Genomic DNA, 14,399 nt, shown 5'->3' with positions numbered 1-14,399 from the left:
TTGGAACAAAATGGGTCTTAGGCATCATAGAGTTTGTTTGGAACATCACAGAAAATCGGAGTTAAAAAAAATCTGCGATGACCGTTGACTTGTGCAACACTTTTTGAGAAGTTTATTCTTCGTTGCCATGTAAGGTCACGTGATCTCATTTCCCGGGGCCAATAGAGGGCGCTTTGGTAACTTTTCAGCAAATTTGCGTAGAACTGATACAAAAACGATTCCCGGCAAATGTCTACATTTCATGTCCCAAATTTTTTGGTCATTTTTTTTTTTTTTTTACAAAATGGGTCTTATTATTTGAGGGAAGGGAACACAATGATAAAAGTCTCCTAAATTTTTTGTTAAGTATTATTTTTATTACAAACTTACGCTAAGCAGTTAACTTGATGCTAGCTCTTGTCTTTAGAACTTGTTTGTCGTCTCTCGCCTCCTCTTGGACTCTGACCAAAAAAAAAAAAATTTGCCAAAAAACTTCAAAATTTTAATTTTTAACAACACTTTTTTTTCACCACATGTCTAGTTTTTTTTATATTTTATTTGTGTGAATATTCGAACCGGCAAAAAGTTATTCGAATGTTTAGTTGATGATCGAATATTCAAATATTCAGTATATTTGGGGCAGCCCTAAAATGTTACTCCCAGATTTCTATAAATAGATTACAGTCTATTAGTTTGTACAGACTCTGTGCAGTAAATAGTCCTGTTTCTATTTATAAACAATGATGTCATGTTTCTATTTATGGAACAATGATGTCATGTTTCTATGGTATGGAATGATGTCGTACCTTGGGTCTGCTGGTGTTCTGTGGCTGGGTGTGTGCCGTCAGCGTCTGTAGTTCCCCATTGAGGGGCATGATGGTGGTTGTAGTGGTGGCCGTTCCGATGCCAGTGGGGAGTAACACCGACAAGCCCAGCCCGGCTTGGTTCTGTGTCTGCATCATCTGGTACACTAAATGCTGATGCTGTTCCTGTTGGAAACAGAACAGCCAAAATCGGATTGTTACAAATTATAAATGAAGGGCGGAGAGATAGCGATCTCTAATTGGGGGGGGGGGGACGGAAGAGAGAGGGGAAGGGGGTAGGAGGAAGGTTGACGGGGACGTCCAACTTACAGGCGTCAGATGTTGCTGAACCAGCGTGCTAAGGTGTGGATGCTGGAGGACCATGGTTGGATGTGAACCAGCGTTGACGGTCGGTAAACTGAGCTGATCGCGACTCGTGCTGTCCCGACTGGAGTGAGACGACTCAGTGCTCGTGCTTTAGAAATGCAAATAAAGAAATGAACGATAAGAGTTAACAATGTGTTCCTTATAATTATGGAGCTTTATACCAAAGTCTCAACAGTATATTACAATTATTACCCCCGTTCATCAAACCATGACTCGTTTTCTGCAGCGACTCAAAATGAGCTTGAACTGTCAATAGTTCCAGACCAGAGATTTGGGTGAGGTCTAAGTGTAAGTACTAACCTGTCTCTTGATGGCACTCGTTTGTGGACGTCAGCCCCGTGACCCGATGACGACCCTTGACCCAAGGTCGTCTTGACCTGCACAGGGGTCGCCCGGTCCTGGCTGGGGGTCATGCGGCCCGGCGGCGCGTGACCCGGCGTGAGCCGCCCGGGGGGAGGGGTGGCCTGCCCGTGACCGGAGACGACCTGGGTCGCGCTGTGGGTCGCGGAGACCCCCGTGGAAGTGTGGGAAGGGTTGGCGGGGCTGTGGCGCGCCGTAGAGGAAGACTGGGCCACGTGGTGCGCCACACCGTTGTTCTGCGGGGTGCTGGACGGGTGCAAGGGTAGCTGGGCGTGGTTGAGGCTCATGTTAGGGGGCGTGGCTTGGGAGGGCTGGGAGGCGGGGAGGGAAGGGGACTGGTTGTAGGAGTGGTTCAGTGAGTGGTTGAGGCTCTGGGTGCTACTCCGACTGCTGTTCAGGTCCTAGGAGAAACAAGATATAAGCAAAATTTAGAGATTAACAGAACACGTTACCAAATTAAAAACAGAGCATGTGTCGGAGGACGAAATTCAAAAACCAAAATTTTATAACTGTCTACCTGGCTACTTGCGCTCAGCGTCGTCACATCCGAATGGATCACGTTATTGAACCTCGGACTCCGCCGCGAGTTGGCGTTCTCGGGCGACCCACCCTGGTTCAGAGGTCGCGAGAGCCGGAGGTTGACGGCAAGCAAGTGATCACGACGCTGGACCAGTGACAAGATGTACTCCTCCAAGCGCGTGTTCTCCTGCCGGAGCTGGTACAGGCAGGACAGCAGAGAGGCGACTGCGGAAGACAAAAAAAAAAGGTGAGTGGGACGTGAACCTTCGACCACTAAACTCCAATTCAAGTGCACCACCACTAATAAACTCCCGGCACAGCTGGTAAGGGCATGACAACAGGGATCAAGCAGAATGAGATATGAACCAGAGACAATCAGATTGCAGCTCCAGTGTGTTACGAATAGGTACCATTCTACAATATCAACTCCCTGCATGGCAAATGAGTAAATGGGATATGAACCAGAGACCATTCAGCTGCAGTTCCAGCGCACTACTGATTGTTTCAATCCAACCTAGAGAAATTCCCTGCACGACAGGATAGCAGGGAGGAACTTGTGGGAGTGTCGAAAACTGGAAATGCGAGCGAATTGGATGTGAACCAGAGACCATCAGATTGCTGTTCCAGTGTACCATCGATTGGTTCTATCCACTGCTAAGGACACCCTACATAACAGAACAGCAGGAAGGCAACTAAGGGAGCAGAAAATGTGAGCAAACGGGATGAAAACAAGAGACTACCCCCTTCCCCCCCCCCCTCCCCCCCAAAGGAGAATCACTTACTGTCGAGATGAGTGGCTTGCTGCATGAGAAATTCAGAGCCTTGGTCCCATTGTCGCTCTAATAACTGCTCCATGGTAGCTGGCATCCCAGAACTAAAATCCACCACACAAAAAACAACAACAATATCAGAGCAGTTACTAAATCCCTCTAGCTAATTCTGTAATCAATGTGTACCTTTCAGTTATCTGTATTGCATGTATCCCCTTCTCTCAAACAATGATCAGACTTGAGATAATAATAATAATATTAATACCGGCGTCTCATATAGCGCACGTATCTACCAACTATTAGGTACTCAAGGCGCTGGAGATACGTTTATTATTAAAGAAAGGTAAATAAAGTTTATGAGAGATATGAGACCCATTATGTAGCACCTTATAAGGGTTCACAAGGTGCTGCGGGGCATATTATAGCCACTGCCAGAAACACCGGGGCAAACCCCTTCTCTTAGCGATAAGTGTTACTGGGTTCTTTAACGTGCATTACACAACACACGGGACATACGGCTTTACGTCCCATCCGAAGGACGAAGCAATAATGGTAAAGTGCCTTGCTGAAGAGCACAAGCACCATGTTCCCACAGTCAGGATTCGAACCCATGTACCACGGCACACGAGTCGAACACCGTAACCATTGGACCACAGCACCCCACAGAGATCCACAATTTGAAATGGGATAAATGTGTGTGTTTTTTTTTTCTGTCTTACGGTTGGTTGGCTTCTGTATGCTGCCGGTTATGGAGTGCCGCCAGCCGCGACTGTGGCCCGATGAGTCCACTCTGTCCGGCCATGTTGAAGACATCTTGGATTGTAGAATCTTCTGTGAAAAGGAAACAGTTGGACAATGAGGCTTTTACCATTTTATTCAGTACTCCTCTGAACTGTATGCCTCGGTCGTGATATCCACTAACAAGTCTCATTGCTAGTGAATGCACAAAAATGGTGGGAAAATTACCGCGCGCCAGTTTTCAGTTTTAACACTCGTTGATTTTGAAAGTTTAGTGTGCTCTGCCATTATAGCTATTTGTCCTGGAGAAGGGATCAAGGTGAAACTTGAGACATGTGAGAACGTTGTGTTTACCGTGATTGACAGCCGGGCTCAGGAAGCTTGGCATGGATGCCGCTGGATACAGCGGAGAATTTAAGCCACCGCTGCCACCAGGTCCGCTGAAGCTTAACCTCGGCATGCCTATCCCGGAGGGGCTTCCCACGGATGATCCGCTGGACCGCCTCTTCTTGTTGGGCACGCCGTCTCCCCCACTCAGCGACCGCATCGCCGACCGTGGCCGGTTCATCTTGCTGTCTTTCCGCTTCGCGCTTCGGTGCTTCTTCCGTTCCCGCTTGGTAGCCTCATCGCCGCTGCTGGAAGTTGTGGATATTGCCGCTTTGGAGCTGGAGGGTTTGTGGACGACCGGCTTGGGGGTGATTATCTTGGACGTTGGAGGGAACGTCGGTGTTGGAGAAAAGGTCGGCGTTGGAGGGAAGGTCGACGTTGGAGTGAACGTCGGGGTCGGGGGATCGGGTGAAGTCTCCTCCTCCTTCTCCTTCTTCTTGCTGGGCCCATCTTCCTGCTGCTCCGATTTGTACTTGGCCATGAATTCCTCATAGGCATCTGTGTAGGAGGTGGTTTTACCTGGTCCAGTCCTGGAAGGTGAGGAGGACATAACGGTCTCGACGTCCACTGTGGGAGTCTCACGGGATTTCTCAGGTGGTAGGTCCTTGACCATGACTGTTTCTGTGACCACCATAGGGGTTGTGGGAGTTGGTGTGGCGGGGTTGGATTTGGATCCAACCTTCTTCGACTTGGTCGGTTTCAGACTGGAGGTGGAATCCTCTGCTGACTGATTGGGGGAGGAGACGCGTTCAGAATAGCTGACGCTGAACTCCGAACCACCTAATTTTGACGATGCAGCTGTAGACTGGTTGTCACCAGAGCCAGGTGCATCTAACTTTAGCGAGCTACTCTTCCGACCCCTGTGACCAGGCTGAGTAACAGTGTTCCGGGTGAATTTCAGGATCAAGGAGCTGTCGCCTGAAGATGGATCCTCTGCTGAGGCAGACGGAGGTGTCCCTGCAGGACCAATGACAGTCTCGGTAAAATTGGCGTTGGTAAACTTCCCAGAGGAGTCTTCCTGCTTTCCACCACCACTGGGAGAGCTGGATGCAACTGTCACTGACTTGGAGTCAGCGGCATGTGCTTCTGTGAGACGTGCCTCCGCGGCTTTAGCCTCAGCTGCTCTAGCCTCTGCAGCACTTTCCTGCTGTGCCAGCAGGGCAGCACTGGCCTCTGCTATGCAAAACCTGTTCTTGCGTTCGGGTTTCCCCTTATTGACCTTCTCAAGTCTCAACTTTTCTGACTTGTCCGTTTTATCTGTCTTTATATCAGTCTTATCAGAAGGCCTTTCCGCTGCCTTTTCGGGGGTGCTGTACGCACTGCCAAGAGGCTTGAAGGGAGGTATTGTCTTGATATCCTTGTTTTTATTCTGAAAACAAACAAGCGGCATATCGTAAAAAAGCAATTTGACTACCGTATCTGGAGCAGCAACAGCAACAACAATGATGATGAAACAATTTTTCAGAATCAGAGAACTCCACATTTTCACAATTCTTATAGAACCACAGACCGTCAAAGAAGCTGGTCCTAGAAATTACAATTCTTACCAACTTGGTGTAGTGATATGAGCAGTAACCTGTGTATTTGACGTTATCGTTGTATGGTCCAGCCTCCTCGCACAACAAGCCGTCCTGCTGGGCACTGGGGAAACACAAGCAAAAACCACACACATCATACGCAAAAGACCGAGAAAGTGGTACAAACAGGCTGCAAGTAGAAAAGAGTTGACATTTTTCATGATCTTGTCAGGGAAACGATTGTGTTCAGTTGGCTATTTTGGCTTGTGTGCCATACTATGGACCCTGAACAAGTTCCATTGAATCAGTGACAACACAAAACAATGGCACAAGTTAATCCTGAGGTCCCTCCCGATTCCTTCAAAATCTACCAGGAAGTTTTGTAGGATTTTGCAGGATTAAGCGCTTTCAGGAATGTTTGATTCATATTACGCTATATAAATGCTGTTTCATTATTACTATTACTATTACTTTGCATGGGGATTGACAGACTTTGAAACTTGGTAGGTACAAAGGGTGTGCCATTGGGTTCCTGCACATTGGAGGATTTTGTAGGATTGAGGAAGGTAGAGCCCAGCTACTGTTACTTTACCTGGGGCTTGATAGCCCTTGAAACTTGGTAGGTACAAAGAGTGTGCCATTGGGTTCCTACACAGTGGAGGATTTTGTAGGATTGAGAAAGATAGAGCCCGGCCACTATTACTTTCCATGGGGCTTGATGGACCTTGACACTTAGTAGGTACAAAGATTATGCCACAGGGTTCCTGCACAGTGGAGGATTTTGTAGGACTGAGGAAGGTAAAAGCTCAGCCACTTTCGCTTTGAATGGGCGGGGTGGTACTTGAAAGTTCAAATACAGAGACCATGACGTGGATTTCGTACAATGCGATGGACTTTGAAAGAATCTGGAAGACTTGCAAAAAATCTGTAAGCCTTTGGATTTAGAGTTGAACAGTGAGTCAAATGTTTTCACTGTCGATTGAAAAATAAAACTTGAAACTCACCAAGTGACGTGAAACGATTGTCGGCAACCGTTCTTATTACAGGTCATACAAGCACCAATGGTAGCTTTACTCTCTCGTCCTTTCGTCTCGCACAAACAACACGACTACAGGAAAATATAAAGTAATTTGCAAAAGCAGAAAATTGTGAAATGCGGGTGGTAATAAACTGCTGTGGGACTGTTCACGTCGATGCTAAGCATAATATATTTGTTTGTATGATCAGTGCAACATGTGACGGACAAAAAAAATCATTAAAAAAATATACAACGCCTGAATATATCCCAGTCATCTGACTGGTGGGTCTTTGATCACATATCATTGAATTATTTGACACCACTGTTCATGAATATGGAAATTTGTATTACCATAAAAACAAAAAAGGCATTGAAACACATGGGTCCTTTAAGCAAATTATTTTATGTTTTACATAAGCATTTCCTGTGCCTTGCAACTTTCTGTGTTAGGCACAAAATGGCAACCTTTTTTTTTTACCTTATTATATCGATCATGAGGTACAGAAGATAACAGGATAGGTTCCATAGTTGTCACATTTCCAAAGTCAACTTCGGGGATGTAAAGCGCACAGACGACATGCGCCCAGCCTAATTTAAAAGAAACAGGAATGTCCAATTACTTTAAAGTTTTAAAATACATTCAGTAATTCAGAGTGAATATTATCATTACAAAACTGCAATTCCTTTTTAACATCTCCAACGGATACTTGGTGTAACACTTTAAACTGAGCTGGCGAAGGCATACAAAATCAGTGTGCTTGGAGAGAATTATTTTAGTCAAGAACTGTGACTAAAATTCCAAAGCAAAGAAGAAAAGTTCACTGATTATTGATCGAATCTGAGAATGCATTGGTCCTAATTTATTTTAAACTCTGTATTAAACCTAAATAAGAAAACACAACAAAAAAACTAAGACTTTGGCCTCAAATTTTCATTTTAAAACTGCCAATGTTGGATTGGAAACAATATATATAAGATAATTGTACGCATTATTCCTTGCTGTTACTTTTATCAAGTACTGACGTACCTCCATTATCGGTCCTTTTTAAAGCGCCCTCTCGCTGCGGGCACAGCTCACAACGCTGTGAATACAAAAAATTCAAAAACAGTACAATTTAAGGATTTCCGAAGTGGAAGATTACCAATTTTACTTGAAACAGTTCAAGACTTACGCAAGTAACATCTTGTAAAAATGAGGTGCAGATAGCTCAATTACATTGTATATGCTATGTATAACTATACACTGAACACAAAAACTCGGGTCATTGAAAAACCTTAACGGATATAATTCCATACCTGGACATCACTTGACACCCTGTGCACAAACCCTATGAGACTGGTCTGAAAAATTCTTAGTGTTTTCTCAGTAAATGCTTCAATATTTGCCCTGCTAAATTTGACTTTTTCAGGACATGTTATCGCTTTCTGATGGCTGATAGGTCACTGCACGGAAAATTTAGTGATGTCTGTGTATGGAATTCTTTCCACCTAAACAAACACTTTTCCTGCTTGTTAAACACAAAACCTTTCTGACAAACATCTTTCTATGCATGTACATTTTGTACAGTCGTCTCACTTAACACAAACTCGTTCGGACCTAGCCAAATTGTTTGTTATTTCGGAATTTTTTATTAAGAGGAATATCAGTCCCATTCACTGTACACATAAATGCACAGTCGGGACCAAGGCTTTATGTTTGCTTTAACCAGAATTTGTATTAACAGTGTCTGTACTAACAAGAGTCGACTGTATGCAATTCTGAACAAAAGTGGACATTGTTTTTCCCTTTCAGTTTCTGATCCTTTGATATGGTGGGGTATCTGATCAATGTAAAATCGTTCCTTGTATGCAACTCATTAAAACCCAGACTGGGAAGTTGCTTTTGCAAAACTGAAATCAGGCCAACTTCACTCACTATTTAGCCAGCAAATTTCTCCACAATTTTCACTCGGTATTTCACCAACCAAGTTTGAAGACTCAATTCAATTTTTAAAGGAGACTTTTCTTCAATATTTTGCACATGAGAGAGAAGTCAGGTGATTTCAAGATGAGGCTAAAGACTAGACTGGTGCATGTCCAACCGAGGTCCAACTGTTTGAAAAGACTGACCTCTTCATTCAGTGTCATTAGTCTGGTGGCTGACTATAGAGAAATGTGTAGAAATAGAGACTGGTACCTGACATCCTAGATCTTTCGGTTGGCAGAGTTGATTGATGCAGTACTGAAGGGTTGTCAAACTGGTCGTTTCAAGGTGCCAGTCTATTTTCTTGTGTTGCGTGTTTTCAATACCTTAAGTTTTGGGACTCTCATACACAGTATTGAGAGTGCCAAATTTTCGGACTAATTAAAACCATGCTTGTGGTCTTTTTCTTTTTATTCTTACCACTCTAGCAGCTCTCTCTTGTGATTCACACTTGCGGCAATACCAAGGTCCAGTGGGGACTGTCACTATTCCATAACAAGCTTCAACAGAAAAAAAAGTTATGCCTGATCAGGTGGCGAGGTCTTTTTCAGCAAAGTTTGATACTTTTTTTTAGAAAATAAACACAGGCATGCAACAGGGAATTCAGGAGGAAATTTCCAACCACACAAGGGAAAAAATGCTGCAACCTGACGCCACTTTTTTCTTCATCTCAATGAAGGTCAGTCATTGCAAAAATGATGATAAGACATGAATCTGGGACTGAGAAACATTTCCAATTTTGTTAGGAAATACTTAGAAAATTGTCTTGACTCTCCATAGACTTTGTTCACATCCACTGAAGTGGCATCAGGTTGCAACATTTTTTTCCCACACAAGACTTTGTACACTGTAGTGTTTTTCAATTTGTAAAGGCAGCAAGACTGTTGCATCCTGACGCCACTTTTTCATCATATATCATCTCAATGAAGACCAGTCATTGCAATAATGTTGAAAAGACATGAATCTCGGACTGAGAAACATTTCCAATTTTGCTAGGGAATACTTTGCAAATGTTCTTGACTCTCCACAGACTTTGTACACAACTGCTGAAGTGGCGTCCGGATACTATTTCCGCAATTCATCAGATTTTTTAAAAACGAAGAAATCAGCGGATCCGAAGAAAAGTTGCATGCATGCCTGTAAACAGGCAGAATGTTGATTCTATTTGTTCCCCAAATAACCTAAAGTTAAAGACAGTCAGTCATTGAACTCATTGCAAATAATTGTAATGTCTTGGGGGGGGGGGGAATTAACATATATGGGACTGAGATGAGAAACAATTCCAATATTGTTTTTTTTTTTAAATGGCTAGGCCTAGGGATGCTTCATTCAAATATTTTTCACAAACTCCTCAAATACAAATTTTGTTCAAAAAAACATTTTACTAATGACAGTAGTTGTATACAACACAGAATAATGTAATCATGGCAATTATAAAAGATAGTGGATATTTTGCCGGAGGTAATGACGGCAAACTAACGATTACTAAAGGTTTGCCGGCGGCAATCCATATCAACAGAGGGCGCTGTACTCTTTAAAATAGGGCTGAATTATAAGACGTATTAAATTCCCACTAAAAGTTGTGTAGCACGTTTGGTGTAATGGTTAAGCAAGGGCTCTACTAAGCGGGATGACTCGCGTTCGAATCCGACCGCACCACATTTTTAAGGTTTTTTTTCTCATCCCCAAATAAATAAGAATATTCTTCTTTTATTATTTTAACATGTCTCAAACATTTTTTGCAGAGTATTACATTTTCTTTTTCAGATTTGTGGCTCTGGAGGATTTTTTTTAAAAGGGAAATAAAGTCCAAAATTATAAAATGGTCTGAATCCCATCTTGTGAATACGAGGTAACAACGATAATTTTGGCATGGAGCCAGACTAAAACTTGTCACCGGAAAATGTTTAAGTACAAAAAAACAGTAACTGCGCATGTTCAGTGCATATCCAGCAAACTAACGTTTACTTAAGGTTTGCCGTCTCCGGCAAAATATACACTGCCATTATAAAATGTCAGTTGTAAACTGACAAAAGTTATAAAAGTTTGTCAGTGTCAGTCAGTGTCTTCACAATGAAACTGAAACAACTTGCTAGCCTAGGCCTACTTTCGTAAGCTGATGACTGCCGTCGTGAGTGGGCCTGAACTTGGCAATGGGAAAACCCTTTTCTCAATCTCATTCTCAGTCAGTGTCAGTTGAAATTGAATATTTATTTCCTGATAAGCATGATAAGTGATAAAACAATCAACCACTAGCTTCAATGATAATCCTCAAAACCCACGACTACTAGTAATTCTGATTGGTCTGTTTTTAAGTCAATAAATAAAGGCGCGTAGAAGTCCACCGGCATGCCTGGATTTTAAAAACACCATTCGTTTACACAGTGCAAATTTACCTTGGTGAACCGCCACATTACAAACTTGCCCGTCGCAATATACCAAGGGATTCTCAGTCCAGCCGCGTTCATCCCCGCAAACACAGCATCCCCCAATCATCTCCTTCATATTGGAAAAACTATCAACCGAGGAATTCTCACCAGCGAGTGGGAGAAATGGAGGTTTTCCGGCCCCAAAATGGGTCCCCTTTCCGTAGATTGTCCATCGAATCGAGGGCAGGATTTTTTTATTTTGTCCGAGCGCCAGGTCACTGAGCGTGCGCATTGACCTGAAGAAAATGCATTGTGGGTAAAATGCCAGTGAGGTCAAAGAACTTTACACCGGATGCAAACAAGCGCTCACAACGCTCTGATGATATGACTGACTGAGCTACAATAAGAGACGTTTATGCGGCTTCTTATTGAAGTCGGATGAAATAGGCTAGGAGAAGAAATTGGATTTCTAGTCTCCAGGTGACCTCCTTCACCAGCGTCTCCTTACAATTAGGACTTTTTAATTAACTAGGCACAGTGGGGGTAAAGGGATTATGGTTCTAAGAGGTCCGGGTGAGGCTATATTTTTATAAAGATGATGATGGTCATGATGATATGATGGGGATAATCACGATCATTATCATGATGATTTTCTTTCAAACTCACAAACGAAACTACTTGAAAATAACTCCCGAGTGTGAAACTGTGCATTATATATGATGTTTCTCTTAATTTACGGTATAGGGGTGGGGCAAGCAATGTACTTGAGAAACGACTTCAGAGTGAAAAGAATTGTCTCGTCCGGGCTTTTTGATTAAAAAAAAAATGGAGCCGGGCGCCTTTTCTTTTTTCTTTTTCTTTTCAAAATGGCGGATTTTTCAAGATGGCGGATGAATTTGTCCATTTGCTCGACTACAAAATTAAGTGTCGTCCAAAAGAGCCGTAACCATTTCTACATAACTACAATTTTGTTGGAAGCAAATAAAAAGACAATTGCAATATATATTGTCAATGTACACTGCAAAAAAAAATTACCGGAAAAGAACGGCAGATAAACTGTTAAATTTACAGTTTTATTACCCGTAACATTCAATCGACGTAATTTCCCGTAATTTTTACGGGATATTGTTTTATAGTGTACGAATTAAACATTTAAAGGGGGGGGGGGACACGGCCTTATGTCCATTGTCGTAGCAACTTAGCCTTAGGTGTCAAAATGATTTCGTTTTCCGCACAAGTTTCCAGGTATTTGAACTAAGGTTCGAACACCATGTTTTCGGTTTTTGGTCTCATGTTTATTTTTTAACACAATAACCAGGTATTTCTTATTTGAAATCTTATAGAGGTTTTATTACCGTGCTTTTATAACGAAGACCGGGGATTTGAACTTATTTCTGGCAGTTCAACTTCGCCAAATATTCAGTTTAGTTTTATTAGTGCGCAGAGGCGGAAAGGGATTGTGGGTGGAGCCAGGTTGAATCGGCGCAAGCTACTAGCTCATGACGTCAAGTGTTGACTATCCAATCATAATGCAGCGAGTCTTTCAAGGGACCAAAAAAAAACGAATTTAAAATTCTGAATCAGGGCCACGTGCACGGCAGAACTCAAAAATAAATAATTTCGCGTGTCTACATTTCAGCACGAATGTGCAAGTGCCCTTTAAAAAAAAAAATGTTACCCCCCCCCCAATAAAAATGGCCATGCTACACCACTGAATCGAACCACATATTTTCCTGTCTTCATCAGTTCCAAATGGGAAAACGTGTCTTCCTTGTTATCAGATCGGCTGATAGTGGGGAGGCGCGATCGAGCATTCCACTGGTAAAGTTTCATTTTTTTTTCTCAAATCAAAAACGAAAAACGGTGGAACCCCCCGCTGATGACATTTGACCCCTGAATTCCCTCACGTCCACATGTGGGTGGGGGATGGGGAGTGTTTTTTAAACCCGCCGTACCAATTTAGTCGTGTATACCCAATCTTCCCTAGCCTTCCCTCCGATCTTAAAACAACCAAAACAACCACCTCATGATCAACAAGAACATAACAGCAACTTGCTTTATATGGGTGGGGTAAGTTGAAAAGGGACGAACCTGTGTTCACAAGAATGGAGTGCCCATCTCTCTTTCAAAGCGATTGGGCCAGACTCCTCCATGTAATGCTGCTATCATGGGTGGGGGGGGGGGGGGGGGGTCGCCACATCTCCTCCACAGCGACTCTGTTACCTTCACTGCATCGAATACTGCCGGTACCCATTTAACAGCTGGGTTGAGTGAAAACCTTTCAGGTTGGGACATCATCTGTCAAAGTGTTAATATTGACAAATAAATAAACGTGCTGCAAGCTGCCTACTGACTAGATTGACCTGAGGTATCAAACAAAAAGTTAGATCGCCTATAACGTTTCGACCTAGAAGGATATTATGTCAAAGGCAAAATGATAGAGATCATGTTAGGATCGAACAATTTGGGCTCTCTATATAGCTTTTTGAAGTGGTAAAAAAGTTGTTAAACGCCTCCCCTTAAAAGATTGAGACAACTAAACATCAACATCCAAGTTTGAAGTTTATTGGTCTTTTCTGGATTCCACCGAAAGATTTTCTTGTTCTCAACAGATGGCAAAGTAAGACTTGAGGCTTTGCAGGGTGGAGATACTAATGAATGAAAGGTTTGCGGAAACACCACGTGGGAATAATTAAGAGAATGGTTCTGAAAAGAACCAGAGGTACAAACTCGACCTCCCAGTCAGTATGCTCTGACGTCAGTACACTCTCCTGAAGACGGTCAGAGCATACTGACCGGAACGTCGAGTTTAGACCTTATTCTTTTCAAAACCATTCTCTGAGTTTGAGAAATTATTCCCACATGGTGTTTCCGCAAACATTGCATTCAGACACTGTACAGTGCAGTGTATTCGAAGGACATTAACTACAACCACACACATGTAGGCGAAAATAAGTCTTTGTGTCCTTGACTTTAATGGCTTGGAATATATATTTTAACTTTTTATAAAACAAGTGAACAACAGTTAACATCTTGGAAAATCGAACAGCTATGTTTCAAATTTACACAGTATAACTACAAAAAAGAACAAAATGTTGCTAAAAATGTCCTATATTTGGTTTCCCAACACCGTTTCCATTGAGTCCCATAAACTTTTACGATCCTTTTTTTCTGTTGTTTCAAAAAAATAAAGAAGCAAAAAGCGGAACTGGTCAGCATTTTATACCAAGCTCGACAACACTGTGAAACCACGCGGGCTGAGGGCTGCCTTATTTTGGTGGAGATCTTTAAAGAAAGATGAGAATACTGCAGGTGTAAACAAAATTCCCGGTCATGCATCCAAATAGGTTGTCTGGGAATGGTTGCCAAACGTCCCGCCAAACATTGGTCAAAATTTCAGCCGGCTACACTTTCGGGTCAATTACTGTAAGTCGGTACAGCCGTACAGTCCAATTGCCGGCTATAAATGCCAAATTTTATGACAATTTTCACCAACTTATTTTTTTACAGCGTCTTTATAGCCAAGGCACCAAAACGTCTTCCAATTTCTTAACAGGTAGAAAACCATGTAAGTAGCATCATTTACATG

General features: G+C 42.8%; 1 protein-coding gene across 1 annotated transcript; it reads right to left on the bottom strand.

Annotated features, from left to right (window-relative positions):
- Positions 1–262: 262 nt before the first annotated feature.
- On the bottom strand, positions 263–11,098 carry LOC119744811 (protein AF-10-like). The gene is made up of 14 exons (XM_038220959.1): positions 10,838–11,098; positions 8,862–8,941; positions 7,506–7,560; positions 6,957–7,066; positions 6,465–6,568; positions 5,491–5,584; positions 3,911–5,312; positions 3,538–3,649; positions 2,831–2,922; positions 2,047–2,273; positions 1,470–1,930; positions 1,113–1,257; positions 786–968; positions 263–440 (listed from the first exon to the last, which is right to left on the bottom strand). Exons 1-14 carry the CDS (start codon positions 10,944–10,946, stop codon positions 390–392), a joined length of 3,225 nt encoding a protein of 1,074 aa, XP_038076887.1. The 5' UTR covers positions 10,947–11,098; the 3' UTR covers positions 263–389.
- Positions 11,099–14,399: the final 3,301 nt, after the last annotated feature.

This window comes from Patiria miniata, unplaced genomic scaffold, assembly GCF_015706575.1.
Source record: "Patiria miniata isolate m_02_andy unplaced genomic scaffold, ASM1570657v1 HiC_scaffold_7, whole genome shotgun sequence".
Taxonomy (NCBI): domain Eukaryota; kingdom Metazoa; phylum Echinodermata; class Asteroidea; order Valvatida; family Asterinidae; genus Patiria; species Patiria miniata.
Note: the sequence above shows the minus strand (reverse complement) of the source record. Positions and strands in the feature narration are given on the sequence as shown.

Bases quoted from the DNA above. Each gene is read 5' to 3' on its own strand.
- LOC119744811 (XM_038220959.1), bottom strand. From the start codon at position 10,946: ATGAAGGAGATGATTGGGGGATGCTGTGTTTGCGGGGATGAACGCGGC. The intron at 8,942-10,837 runs GTAAATTTGCAC...TTTCTGTTGAAG, and splicing joins TAATGTGGCGGTTCACCAAG to CTTGTTATGGAATAGTGACA. The intron at 5,585-6,464 runs GTGAGTTTCAAG...GTGTTTCCCCAG, and splicing joins CAATCGTTTCACGTCACTTG to TGCCCAGCAGGACGGCTTGT.